This window comes from Hemiscyllium ocellatum, chromosome 34 (genome assembly GCF_020745735.1).
Source record: "Hemiscyllium ocellatum isolate sHemOce1 chromosome 34, sHemOce1.pat.X.cur, whole genome shotgun sequence".
In the NCBI taxonomy this organism is placed as follows: Eukaryota; Metazoa; Chordata; class Chondrichthyes; order Orectolobiformes; family Hemiscylliidae; genus Hemiscyllium; species Hemiscyllium ocellatum.
This window is the reverse complement of record NC_083434.1, coordinates 40,553,955-40,568,943: the sequence shown is the minus strand read 5'-3', so window position 1 is coordinate 40,568,943 and position 14,989 is coordinate 40,553,955. Positions and strand designations below refer to the sequence as shown.

Genomic DNA, 14,989 nt, shown 5'->3' with positions numbered 1-14,989 from the left:
CACGAGGAGAACGTGCAAACTCCACACAGTCAGTTGCCTGAGGCGGGAATTGAACCCAGGTCTCTGGCGCTGTGAGGCAGCAGTGCTAACCACTCTGCCACCCACATAATCTTTCCAGCATAATCTTTATTTTTGAAAAAAAGTTTCCTCTTCTGTTCAAGTTATGTTTTATTCCCATTTCTAAACTTCACTCCAACCTCCAGGCTTCTTACTATTCCTTGCAATGTTCATTTATTCTAGAAGTTTCCTTAACTTACATAATAAGCCACGGATAGGCCTTTCCACTGAATATTTATTTTTTTCCCTGTGTAATGTATTTTCATTGAACATTTTGATATATTTTCCTTCATTTGTTTACTGCTACACCTTTTAGTCAGACTAATGAATTAGAAATGCTCACATGCTTTACTTTTAGTATGACCATTTTAATCAGAATTATTATGCATCATTTAGCAACATCCTATAGATATTGAATTGGAGGCCTAAGTAATTAATAGTAAGCTGAAACACAAGTGTTGAACTTAGGAAGTGTATCACAGGATTTACACATTCTTCCACCCAATGCATTTCATTGATGTGAAAGCTTTTTATTCATTAGTGCCTGTATAATTAATGGAGCATTTAAATAAGTTTTGCACATGAACAGCAGTTGTTTCAGGCGTTCAGTACACATGCGGAGGCATTCAGACAAAAGCTGCAGTGTAGGTGGCTTCAGATTTGCAGCATATGCCTGGGATCAGATTCTGATTAAACCTGGCCAGAGAACCAGGCTGAGCCTGCTATACTGGAGAAAACTGTTTCAGCCCTCTTCACCTCAGTGTCAGTGTACATTATCTGGAAATGTATGGAAACACATTCTGTGGTTAATTACCAAGCACTTGTCTGCTTATTTAAAACTATGCACTATGCAGTGTATAATGCTCTTTGCATCAGTACCTCCTCCAATAGTTAGTTCATAAAGCCTCCAATTCTGACCCTTGAGGATCACCTAATTCCAGTGCAGGCTTGATGGGCTGACTGGTCTCCTTCTGCACTGTAAATACTTCTGTGATCGCTATCCACACTATTGGCAGTTGTACCTTTAACCCATCTGAGCCTAAGCTTTGGAATTTCACCCCACCTCCTGCGCCCCTCCAAATTCCTGCTTATCCACAAAGTTCATCTCCTTTGAAACCCTACCTCTTCCATCACTCCTTAGTCTTCTCCATGGACCAAGTGCCAACCTTGAGCTGCTTGCACTTCTGTGTGAAAAGCATTGGGCTGCCTTTTATACATTAGCAAGGCTGCAGAAGTAAACATTGCTGACAGCATCAACAAAATGATTGAGGTGAAGAGGAAATTGGGTTTTTTTTGCCTCTGAGAGTGCTCCTTCCAACTGTGTGACAATTCATGTGTGTCTTTTCATGTCATGAAACGTAAATAAGGTGACACTTGACCACTATAAAATAAGACTAAAATGACGAGCAAATAATTGTATCTCACACTATATAGTGTTGATTTGTATGAACTTTTTCAAAGCCAAATCTTGCCTTGTCCCTAAATAGGCTCTATACTCTGTTTACTTTGAATATTTTGTCTTTATTCTGGTTTGCAACTTATTTATTTTGGTAATAAATGCCATATGGTGTATTCTTCTTACAAATCAGCAGTGACAGAAATATCACCATTTAATATACTAGATATCTTTAAAAACCCTTCTATCTCTGAATAATTTCCCCATATTCATGTCATTCTGATTCAGTCAGTGTGTTGCTTGGCAAAACTAATCATTTGTCTTTTTCTCCTCTGTCCTTTACAGGAAAGTGTTAAAGGAGATATCTGTTGGAGATCTGGAACCAAACGATACTGTCCAGGCCAATTTAGAGGCACAGCTGTTGTCTAAGCTTGACCATCCAGCAATTGTTAAGTTCTACAGCAGCTTTGTGGAACAGTGTAGTTTCTGCATCATTACCGAGTACTGTGAGGTATGTAATTAATGGATGAGCAGACTGAACATAATTCTGATCTGTCAAATTTATTGAGGTTGATTTTATTTAGAAAATCATGCGTTTCACACTTAAAATGGTAAATTCCAAATGTTCCTTTGTATAGATTACTTATTGCAGTCTCTGACACAAACTTTGCTCTGTATCCATTCTTCCCACTGCTGGTAACTACCTTAAGCTGAGCTGGAAGCCTTTTGTTAACCTTAATGTTGTGTTTTATCTTGTTTTAATTTTGGGACAACACATCTGTTGTAATGGCAACAGTTCTGAAAGGTTTAATGTTGAAAAAAGAATGAAAATTGAGTTTGAATTGACGAGGAAATTGGGTCTTCTTGACTCTGACAGTGCTCCTTCTAACTCTGTGACATTACATGTACACATGTAACACAACCAAAATAAGGTGACAAACGACCACTATAAAATGGAATTAAAGCGACGAGCTAACAATTGTTTCTGAGACTATATAGTACTGATTTGTATACACCGAATCAATGCTACATTCTGGTTATTTTGAATATTTATTCCAGTATGCAACTTATATTTGTATTGGTAATATATACCATGTGGACTATTCTTCTGACCATCAGCAATGACAAAAATATTCTCTCAATCTGATGATGTTGTACAAACCTGAACAGGGAAAAGGCACAGTAGCTTTGGACATTGTAGAATGAAACCCTTTCTCTGAGGTATCCTCGTAGTCTTCATAATAATGGCTATTTTATTCATCTACCTGTTACCCGGTTGCTATCATACAATAAACTATATATTGTTTGGGATATAAGTCTCTTCTTGTTAAGACACATTTGATATCAGCAAACTACACCATTCACAATCTTCCATTGGTTGATATCACAGTAACACTTGTGCTAAGGTTGTTTATGGTGACAAAACGTCTGAAAATGGACCTCCCAGCTCAGCAAGCAAACCTACGTCCAGAAGGTTGCTTAGTTCCATCTCCATAACATCTCTTGACACTGTCAGAAGTTACATGACACCAGATTAATGTACAACTGGTTTATTTGAACTCACAAGCTTTCGGAGCTCTGAAGTGAAAGGGCAGCGCTCCAAAAGCTTGTGATTTCAAATAAGCCTGTTGGACTATAACCTGGTGTCATGTGACTTCTGATCTTGTCCACCCCAGTCCAACACCAGTATCTCCACAACATCATTTATTACTTCTTTTGTTCATCTATTGCTAAAATTATCATCTACGCTCCTGTTGCTTATAGATTTGACCATTGGCTAACATCAAACCTTCCACTCTATGTAAACCCCAAACTCTGCTGACAATACCCAACCTTGCTCCAAATCTAATTCATTTGTGTTATTTCCCCCCTCAAACTCCATTTTAACTTAGTCTGCTTCCCCTCTCCCTATTATTCCCTCAGCTGGGTGTGTGTCATTGCATTGCCCCTGGTGAGCTTTGTGTACAAATTGGCAATTGGTTCAGAAACATGGTGATTCAGTGGTGAAGGTTAATGGTAAACATTATATGGATGGTTTGATGGTGATAAAAAAGTTCTCAGGGATGTGAGAAAGCAAACACTGGAAAGAAAAAAGAAAAAAATAAATAGGTTCAATCTATAGCTGTACTAGTCTGAAGATGCCTGATCACAGAAGCTTACAAACCTTCACAAACCTTGCTAAAAGCTAAGCAGTCTCAGGCCTGGTTTGTTTTGGCTGGGAATATCAGGTGCAGTAGTCTTAGGACACTTGTGGTGCAGTGGTAGTGACCCTATCTCTGGACCCAGAGGCTTGGGTTCATGTCTCCAGGGGTTGTATTAATATCTCTGAGCAGGTTGATTAGAAAATTAAGAGGTGGGCTCATGTGGAGCAATGGTAGTATTCCTACCTCTGGACTAGAAGGTCCGCGTTCAAATTTTAGTTGCCCCAGACATGTCTCATATTGTGTCTGAAAATGCTGAATTTTTTTTAAGTGTCGGTTTCTTTCCTCATCTTTATTGATTTTTCAAGGTTTGTGCGAAGATTTGTAGCTCGGGTGCTCGTTGTTGTGGTTCTGTTCGCCGAGCTGGAAGTTTTTGTTGCAAACGTTTCGTCCCCTGGCTAGGAGACATCTTCAGTGCTCTGGAGCATCCTGCGAATATACCAACCACTACAGCGGACAGCTGAAACTGACACCCGGAAGCGGCAAGGACAGACCACTATAAATACCGGAAGAAACATCAAAGAAGCGCTTCGCAGGAGGCTCCAGAGCACTGAAGATGTCTCCTAGCCAGGGGACGAAACGTTTGCAACAAAAACTTATTGATTTTTGCATTGTCACATTACCCCTGGTGAACAATGCTCATAATTTGTTCTTTGCGAGGTTAGATAAATTGGTGTTGGGTGTTTAAAATTTTAAGAAAAGCTGTTTGTTTTCCTAGTAGGGTCAATTTGGAGAGGGAAAGGATTCAGAAGGGAAAAAATGGAAACTGATATTGATGCTAAACTATAAACTTACAATAAAGGTCTTGTTACTAATTCAACATATGGACATCGGTCTGTTAAACACCACGAGTTATTGGTTTATCTGAAACTGCCTGAGATAAATTTTTAATCAGGGAACGGGGAAAAGGCAGGAAAGTGGAGTTGAGGATGATCAGACCAGCTGTGAACTCATTAATGGTGGAGCAGACTCGATGGGCTGAATGACCTACTCCTTTTCCTATCTCTTATAGTCTTAATCAGCATGTGGTCCCAAGTCCCAGTGTTGCTACATCTTCTTTTGTTTGTGACTATGTCAGTATTTTCCACAATGCTTAGATCTGTCTACCCTCAAAAGATTTACAAGGTTTGTTGTCAGGGCTGGAGGGTTTGAGCTATAGGGACAGGCTGAATAGGCTGGGGCTGTCTTCCCTGGAGCTTTGGAGGCTGAGGGGGTGACCTCATAGAGGTTTATAAAATCATGAGGGGCATACGTTGGGTGAATAGCCAAGATCTTTTCCCCAGGTTATGGGAGTTCAAAACTAGAAGGCATAGATGTAAGGTGAGGGGGAAAAGATTTAAAAGGGATCTAAGTGGCATCTTTTTCACACAGTGGATGGCGCATGTATGGAATGAGCTGCCAGAGGAAGTGGGAGGCTGGTATGAGTACAACATTTAAAAGGCATCTGGATGGGTATATGAATAGGATGGGTTTAGAGGGATATGGGCCAAATGCTGACAAATGGGGGTAGATTATTTAGGATATATGGTTGGCATAGACTAGAGAGTTTTTTTTTAGAATCCCTTCAGTGTGGAAACATTCGGCCCATCAAGTCCACACCAAATCTCTGAAGAGCACCCCACCCAGATTCAATCCCCTGTCCTTTCACTGTAACCCTACATTTCCCATGGCTAACCCACCCAACCTGCGCATCCCTGGGCACTATGGGCAATTTAGCATGGCCAATCCACCCAAATCTATTTGGATTGTGGGAGGAAACTGAAACATGTTTCCATGCCATACATCTCTACGACTCAATAAGTTTGCCCACGAGGCCTACATGGTTTAGCCACCAGATCTTTGGACACTAAGAGAATCAAGGGAAGCAATGGTAAGTAGAGAAGATGGCGAAGTCCACCCATGAGCATAACGGATGGTGAAGCAGGCTTGAGCAGCTGCCTGCCCTCCCCCTGACCTGTTCTCGTGATGATGTGTCACATGCACACAGCAAATAATCATTGTGTTCAGTGACCAGTGAAATCTGTTATCCACGAGGCTTTGTTGCCTCAAAATTCAATCACCTTTATATTCTAATGAGTGATTGCATTAGAACACACTAGAATGATTTTTTCATTTCATTGCTTTGTCTTTCGCACTGACCACCTGCTATTCGGTTATTATATAAAGGCAGGCAATTTTCACAGTAAATAAATGGGAAGATTGTTAAGTGCAGTGAGATCTGTTTTGTTTCCCGGTGAGGTTAATGCAAAGAGTCAGGTAAAGCTATTCCTACATCATCCTTCCCATCTAAACCCCCCCAAAAAGCAAAAGTCAGCATCACTGATATGTCATGATTAATATCATGTAAGAATTTCTTCAATGCCTCTCTGGAATGTCCATGTTAACACATTCTGCTTTTGACTGTGTCTGTCGCTTGTTTTAGAGATAATCAGAACTGACAAGACTCATTATGAATAAACTTTTTTGACTTGGCTATGATGAGGTTGTGTGAAGCTAGAGTTGGATGAGCTGAGATGGCTGTAGGCTATTCCCTGTGGGGACTGAAATATGATTCCATCTTCGCTGGCTTTCAGGCATATGTCATTTACACCTACATTCTCGGGTAATAGCCAGATAGTGATAAAGGCTGAATTAGTTCCTACACACGGATCTCAGCCAAAACCATTCCACCATCTGTTTAGAATAAGGACATTGTGTCTTCTCATGAAATGTTTAGGGCCCTTCATCTCAGTAATGTCAAGGGTCAGCAGCTCAAATGAGCAACTGCCAGTTACCTTCCTCTCATAAGACAATGGTTTGTGAGTGGTGCCTGGTGTCTCTCAGGCACTGACTACAGAGGCAGACAGTGGGTTCACAGGTCTCTCTTCTCTTCTTGAACAGCTGATCCTGGGCTCCATTCGCATAAGGTCTGGCTCTAAATTTAGACCACTCACACTCTCTCTCACAAACTGTCACACTCTCACTGTCTCACATTCTCACATGATCTCACACTGTCCCTCACACCCTCATACACTCTCATACTCACACTTGTACATACTGTCTCACACAGCCACATACTCTCACAGTCTGTCACACACATTTTCACTCTCTCATGCATTCTCACATACTCTCTCATACTTAAAGACTCTTAGTCTGTCACAATCTGTCACACTATCTCACTCTCTCACATTTTCTCTCACTCTCTCATTCACTCTCTCAAACATTCTCACACTCTCACAGACTCTCACAATCTCTCATATTTTCTCACACTCATAATCTATCTCAACTCCTCTTTGCCAAGATTATGAAACAGAGACTTAGCTTGTTTTTATTCCTTCATGTGATTGCTTGCCAGCATTTAATCCCCATCCCTAATTGCCCTTGAGAAGGGGATGGTGAGCCATTGCAGGTTGACCCACAGTACTATCAGGGAGGAAGTGCTGGAGATGCTCAAAAAGCTCTGGCAACATCTGTGGAGAGAGAAACAAAATTAATATTCAAGATCTAACGATTCTTTCTCTGTTCTGAAGAAGAGTCATTGGCCTTGAAGTATCAACTCTGTCCCCTCTCCACAGATGATTTTTTTGTTTTTATTTCAGATCTCCAGCATTCACGGTATTTTGCTTTTAATTAAGGGAGTTCATGGATTTTGACACAGTGACAATGAAGAAATGGCAAAATAGTTTCAAGTCAAAATTGTAAAGTTTTACTGGGTTTTGCCACATTAGTTCCAACGTCTGTTGAGCTTTCCCTCATTAAGTAAAAATGGACAGTAACGGCGCAATAGTTTTGCCAGACATTAGGCTTGCTCTCTCATTAGAGAGATAGAGAAAAAGAGAGAGAGAGAGAGAGAGAGAGAAAGAGAGAGAGATGACTGGTGGTGGTTTAACCTGAGGATCACCATGCATCAGGTGAGGGGAAACATTCAGAAAAAGAGTCATTCATAGTAACCTCAGTCAGCACAGGAATTGTACAAATACTGTTGGCATCACTCGCCAGCCTTTCCAGCCAACAGAGCTGACCAGTGAGTAAGATGCCCTTGGTTGGTGCGTTTTAGATAATTAACAACCATAATTGTGAAAGGTCTCATTGTTACAAGTGAAATACTTATCAAGAATACAGACAGTGGCATTTGAACTGATCAAGCATCTGCAGTGGCTCTTTGGAGTTATGTTGTCAATTGTACTGCACTTTGAATCTGTATATGGGTGGTTGCTATTTGTAACCCTTAGTCATACAGACTTGTGACAGCCCTTGCTATCATTGCACACTGAGATGCTATAGCCGGGAGATCTAAAAATAACTGTTCTACAATGAAGGAAATGTAACAATTGTCCTACCTTCTTGAAGTAACGCTGAGTAGCTATTAAACATGGTTCTGCAGCATAGGATTTGACATTCTGGATGCGTAAGATAGGACCATCAGTGCTAATTGCTGTCAAGCTAGAGAATTCTTTAAAAAAAGACTGTAATATCTTGAATGTTTGTTTGCAATTCCACCTGAAGATGCAAATGACCTTCTTCTAATGTAATATTAATGAACAATATTTGGTGAATACAAAAGGTGAAGCAATGTGTTTCATTTTTGCATGATATTAAATGTCTCTCCAGATTACAGGTCTTCACTAGTTGGAGACTTGCTTTGAGCTCAGAATATTCAAGAGACAGGTTTCTCCATCACGACATAGCATTACAGAAGTGTAATGGTGCAGAGGAGGCCATTCAGCCAATCATGCCTGCACCAGCTCGTTAAGTGAACATCATTACCTCGTGCCAATTTTCTGCTTTCTCCCCGTACTCTCGTATTTTTGTCCAAATAATCATCCCATGCCCCTCTGGAATGCTTCAATTGAACCTGCCTCCACCATATTTCCAGGCAGTACACCCTATCCCCTAACTTCCTCGCTACTCATTTCATCTTTGCTTGTTTTGCAGATCATTGTTAAATCTATACCCTCCTATTCCTATTCCTTTTTAACAGTGGGAACAGTTTACAAGTGGGGACAAACGAATGGTCTTTCTGTTCTCTAAGATTTTGTACAATCCTGACATTTGATAATGTCAGTGAAACATCTGGATGAATTGGTGGACTCAGTAACTTTCAGTCTGGATAAATGCAAGATAATAAACAGGCAAATTTGGCGATACCTTCTTCTTCAGTTCTTTGCCGGAAGGCATGTCCAACCCACAGCTCCAGGATCTCCACTATGGATATGGCAAGGACGAGGATTCTAAATCTGTCCCAACTAGAACATGGATTGGACCCCATGGCATTGGTGCCAGTCTGATCCACACCGAATGTCTGACCAATTGAGGCAACCTTCCTCCAATGGCTATGGTCTAAGAAGGTACTTTGTGCTCCCTCTCCCCTCGCCATATCTTAACCCTTTAAATATTCAGGAACGTTCACCCCGCCAGGTTCACAACCATTACCAGGAGTGTTGGCAGCATGAACTGTGAATGTGCACATATAGCCCTTTTATAAGGTCATAGAGTATTCAGAATGGAAACAGATCCTTTGGTCCAACACATCCACACCAACCAATTTCCCAAACTAATCTATTCCCAATACATTTGTCCCACATCCCTCTAAAACTTTCCTATTCATGTAGCTATCCAAATTAGCATTTCTCCAACTTTTAGTTCTTTTGTGGAGAGTTCCAATTTAGATATAACCAACAGCACAACTTTAGTTTTAAACACAACTGAAAGTTAGTTTATTACACAAATATGCTGCAAGTTACAAAGCAGCAATGTGATAGTTATGAGATAAAATACAGATATCAAGATTAAATGTAGATATGGACAAAAATTTATTTATAAAATTGAAAATAAGGTCTTGATAATTGCTTGTAGATTCTCTTCATAGATGAGGAAGGAATTGAAAACTTGAAGTCAGAAGTCAAATATTTTCTGGAGTTCAGTAGTTAGGTGTTAGTTGTGCAGGTGGACTCAATGGATTCCAAAGAAAAGGCATACTGGACCTGAAATATTAATTCCGATCTCTTTCCACAGATCCTGCCAGATCTGCTGAGCTTCTCCAGTGCTTTCTATAGAGGGGAGTAGAACATGCTTTGAAAGAGAGAGAGAGACAACGAGAGCAAAAATATTTTTTGTTCCTTGCTGGATCTGAAATTAAGGCCCTTGCAGATTGCCTGGAGTCTTTTGGCAGAACTGTTGTTGATTTCTGCAATAATTCCTTTGTTTCAGCTGAGAATTCTTTCTCTGGTATTGCCTGAGATCTTCCTGGGAAGTTTTATTTGAAATGGTGTATCACTGCCTTGTTCAGATGAAACTTAAAGAAAGCAGTTCTGCAAATATTTGAAGAACCATTATACACAGAATAGGTTCAATTATATTGGTACAAACAAAAAGAGTCAACCCACCCTGACTGGTGAATACTGAATATTATTTAAATGGAGAAAGACTTCAGAAAGCTACAGAACAGAAGGATCTGGGAGTCCTTGTATATGAATTGCAAAAAGCTAGCAAAATTCACCAGCTAAGCAGGGAGGCAAATGGAATGTTGGTCTTTATTTCAGAAGGAAGTATAAAAATGGGAGATTGTGCTAAAACCACTTGTCAGACCACACCTGGAATACTATGAAAATATTTAACGAAAGATAGGCTGACATTGGAGGCAGTTCAGAGAAGATTCACTCGGATACCAAGTATGGAGGCACTGTCTTATGTGGTTGAGTAGGTTGGGCCTGTACTCACTGGAGGTTAGAAAAATGAGAGGTGATCTTATTGAAGGATTCTTAGGGTACTGACAGGGTAGATGTGGAAAGGTTGTTTCCCCAGTGGGAGAGTCTAGCACTAGAGGGCATAATCTCACAGTAAGGGGTTGCATGTTTAATACAAAGATGAGGAGGAATTTCTTCTCTCAGAGGGTAGTGAATCTGTGGAATGCTTTATTACAGCGGGCTGTAGAGGCTGGGTCATTAAGTATTTTCAGGGCAGAGATACATAGATTTTAATTGGTAAGTGAGGGAAGGGTTATGAGGAAAGGCAGGAAATTGGAGTTGAGGATTGTCAGATCATTGAATGAGGAGCGGACCTAATGGACTGAATGGCCTGTTTTTGCCCCTACATCTCATGGTCTAACATGTATGGGCAGGCTGTGAAGTGGGCTGAGTTGGGTGTTGTCTCTCAATCTGCACTAGTTTGTGCATGACCAAAGGAGTGGACATAGGGCCAGAGTTAGCTGCTGAAACCCACCTGCTTTATCTTGTTTTGGACATTCCTGTTCCCTGGTACCCCCAGTCCTGGAAAACTCTCCCCTCCAAGGGTTCTACTATCTTTCCAGCAAGGAGTAAAACCCCATCTGAATGGTACATCCCCCAGTGGAGATAGTGAGGACTGCAGATGCTGGAAATCAGAGACAACAAAACATGGAGCTGGAAAGGCACAGCAGGTCAGGCAGCATTGGAGGAGCAGGAAAGTTGATGTTTCAAGTCAGGATCCTAACTTGGCCTTGGAAATCATGCACCACAACTACAAATGGTTTTGTGTTTATTCATGTCTCAGATTGCCTTTTATAACAGGTTTGAGGAATGGTCATTGATCAACAGGTCATTGTGATGGTACATCATGACTGCATGAAAATAGAAAAAGAGGGAACTAACTTGTGTTCCTGCAGACTCCATATACGTCTTGTCTACATATACGTCAACCATTCAGGCCTTGCTTGGCCTTTAATTTGTCACCTTGACTTTGACCTATATTCCCCTACCATTCCCACCACGGGAGATATACGTGGTTAAATTAAAAAATGTCCTAAGTGCTTTCTTAATTCTCAAGGGCAACATGGAAGCAGTACTCATTGAGGGGGTAATAAACTGGCTGAGCTACAGGATACAGTAGGGGGAAAATGGAAGTGACTGTAATGCTCTTTAGAGAGCAGGAATAGACTGAGTGGGATGAATGGCCTTTATCTATGCCATGCTGACTCAATGACTAAAACATAAACATTTTTTGTTTTTTACAGTTTCCACATTGCGATTGGGCTTATGTGCTGAGGAATTTTATTTAATATTTTTACCTTGGCAAATGGTGAACTGATAAATTCCATTTTATTAGAACTATTCCGTAAGAAAATTGCAGTGAAAATTTATGTAGAGATTTTGAATATTTATTATTATTTACTATTTATTGCAGTACATTTATATCTGGAATATCAGTCGAGTCATTTATCATGCTGCAAAAGTGTGCCTGGCATGGAAATTGACATGACTGTAGAAATATAAATAAGGATATTCTTACGGTGTACTATTCATGGATCTATCATCTTCAGTGTTTGAACTGAGGGAGCTGTGATTCAAAGTTGGGGGATTTATTTTCCTGTAAGATGATATTTATGGAACATTGTACAGCAGTTAAAGCAATGATTTAAGATTATTTTCCACAAGGAACATTCATCTGCTTTTCTATAGAAGATAAATTTGCTGTGAATTGACAAGATAATGTTTAAGTCCATCACATATGCTCTGGGAATAACATTAGTAAGAGGACTACAAAATGTGGATTCAGTGAACAGAATAGAATTGAAAGCTATGGCTTTGATTGTTAAACCTGAAATAACAATGGAACAATTAGGAGCAGGATTACGTTGTGAAATCTCCTACATTGCTCTATGAGTGGAAACATTTTAAAAAAAAATTAGCTTTTTAATTTATTTACTGAATTGCAGAATTGTTACAGTGCAGAATGAGGCCATTCAGCCCAACAAGTCTGTACTGGTTCTCTGAATTGGGACCAAGGGGTCTATTTCTATGCTGTATGATTCTATGACTCAATTATGATCAATTCACTTACAGCCAGAAGTCACATCACACACAACACCAGGTTATAGTCCAGTAGGTTTATTTGAAATCACAAGCTTTCGGAGCGCTCCTCCTTCGTCAGGTGAAACTTATGATTTCAAATAAACCTGTTAGATTATAACCTGGTGTTGTGTGACTTCTGACCATGTCCACCCCAGTCCAACACTGGCATCTCCATATCATCACTTAGAGCCATTCTACTATCTTCTACCTGTAATCCTGCACAAACTTTGAGAAAGAGTTGTGTTTCTGTAGTGTCTTGTCCAATTTCATGCCATTCCAACCTTTTTTTTTACAGATTACAATGGTTACTTCTTTCGATTTTGTTCTCTATATCCTGTCCTATCAAAGGACTAATCACAATTCCAGAAATTAGATCATCCAGCTCTACTTAAGCCACATTCCGTGACACAGTGAAATCATAACCCCTGGGAAATACTCACAAATTTGTGTTAAGCACAGCTTTGAGATAGTCATGGAAGCCCTTATGTAATTGGATTTTCCTACAAACACTCTGTATGTCAAAAAACAATCTCAAGTAAATAGACAATTGTAGAGTCATACAGCACAGAAGATGCCCTTTGGCCCATCAAACCTGTATTGGCCTATCTGTACTAATCCCACTTTTCAGCACTTGGCCCATAGCCTTGGATGATCTGGCATTTCAGGTACTCATCCACATCCTTTATTTAAGGTTGTGAGACTTCCTGCTTCTATTGCCCACCCAAGCAATGCATTCCGGATTCCCAACATGCTCCGAGTGGAAAATCATTTCCCTCAAAACAGTGACGCAGTAAACTATGAAAAATGTCATTACTTTCAATTTGTTCACACCTTATAGTGGCCTGACTTTGTACAGTGAAGGTGTGTGTGGGGGGGGAGGTAATCAGAAAAATATCGGGAATTGGACCCCAAAAGACTGAGTAATCTCTTTCAGCTTAGCGTATTGTCCCTGGGTGGGTATGATACAGTCCGCCATGTTGTCAGTGCAGACTCCACGCTTTTGGGTGCGGAACCTCAGCGAGGTCCCTTGTGGCCTCAGTGGTAGAAACAAGTGGATGAGTGGGTGCGCACTTCCTGGATCCTTCAGCATCATCAAGCGCTTCATGTCCCTCAGTTTGTCTTCTTTTCCATTCGTTTGGGACAGACGACAGGGGCTTGGTTCTACATCTACAACTCTGAACATGTTCACGAAAGAGATAAGAACATAAAAGGTAGGAGCAGGAGTAGGCCATCTGGCCCACCAAGCCTGCTCCACCATTCAATAAGACCGTGGCTGGTGTTTTCGTGGACTGGGGTCCACCTACCTGCCCGCTCACCATAACCCTTAATTCCTTTTCTGTTCAAAAATCTATCTTTGCCTTAAAACCATTCAACGAGGTAGCCTCAACTGCTTCACTGGGCAAGGAATTCCACAGATTCACAGCTCTTTGGGTGAAAAAGTTCCTCCTCAACTCAGTCCTAAATCTGCTCCTCCTAATTTTGGGGCTACCCCCCCCGAGTTCTAGTTTTACCCGCCAGTGGAAACAACCTCCCTGCTTCTATCTTACCTATTCCCTTCGTAATTATATATGCTTCTACAAGATTCCCTCTCATTCTTCTAAATTCCAATTAATATAGTCCCAATCTATTTAACATTTCGGAATGCAAGGGAAGATATAAAATGAGGGTTTAGCATTTGAAAATGAAGATTGTTTTGGCGTAGGTTGCTAATGTAAGTGAAGTCTTGGTATAATTCACAACGGTCAGTGATCCTCTTGGCTGACAGGACAGAGTGTGTAACAGCAAGAAATCTTCATGCAGTTACTTCACAAAACAAATAGTCTTTAAAGCAATTGGATGGAATAAACAACAGAGAAAATGCTGTAAATTTTGCCTCATGACATTTGCAATAGTCATTAAGCAGAAAAAAAGCATAATGTCAGCCAAAAGCAAATCACCAAGACAGATGCTACTTGACAGGCTATTCAAATATATCCAAAAGCAAATATAACCCGTGCACCTCCATTACACCGACTCCCCCATCCCAACACACACTGATGGGATTGACAGGCAAGAATCTGGACCAAAAGCCAGTGGTGTCAACTCATAAAACGGGTTTACACTCCCAAGGAACTGGAATTGTAGTTAACCACGAAATGTCTGGTTAAAAAAAGAGCCAGGCATAAACATAAGACATAAGAACTAGGAGCAGGAGTTGGCCATTCAGCCCCTTGAGCCTGTTCCACCATTTCACAGGATCATTGTGGATCTCACCATGGCTATTTTCCACAAGCCTTTAACCCATTACTAATTCAAAATCTGTCTACCACCTTCTTAAATTTACTCAGTGTCCTCAGCATCCCTCATATTCTGGGGTAGTGAAGTCACCACTCTGTGTGAGAGGTAATTTCTCCTCATGTCTGTTTTAAATCCATCACCCCTTATCCTAAAGTAATTACCTTTCATTTTAGATTGCACCCCTCCTCCCCCCCCAAGGAGAAACATCATCTCTACGCCTGCTTTATCAATCCCCTTTAGCATCTTGTGCA

The 14,989-nt window shown here is 40.6% G+C and overlaps 1 protein-coding gene across 1 annotated transcript in view; it reads left to right on the top strand.

Moving 5' to 3' along the window:
* The window catches only part of nek11 (NIMA-related kinase 11), a 292,196-nt gene that overhangs the window by 72,633 nt on the left and 204,574 nt on the right, over positions 1 to 14,989 (top strand). Inside the window, exon 2 of the mRNA XM_060850033.1 lies at positions 1,799 to 1,964. Within this exon, the coding sequence (XP_060706016.1) occupies positions 1,799 to 1,964 (166 nt within the window). The remainder of the gene's footprint in view (positions 1 to 1,798; positions 1,965 to 14,989) is intronic.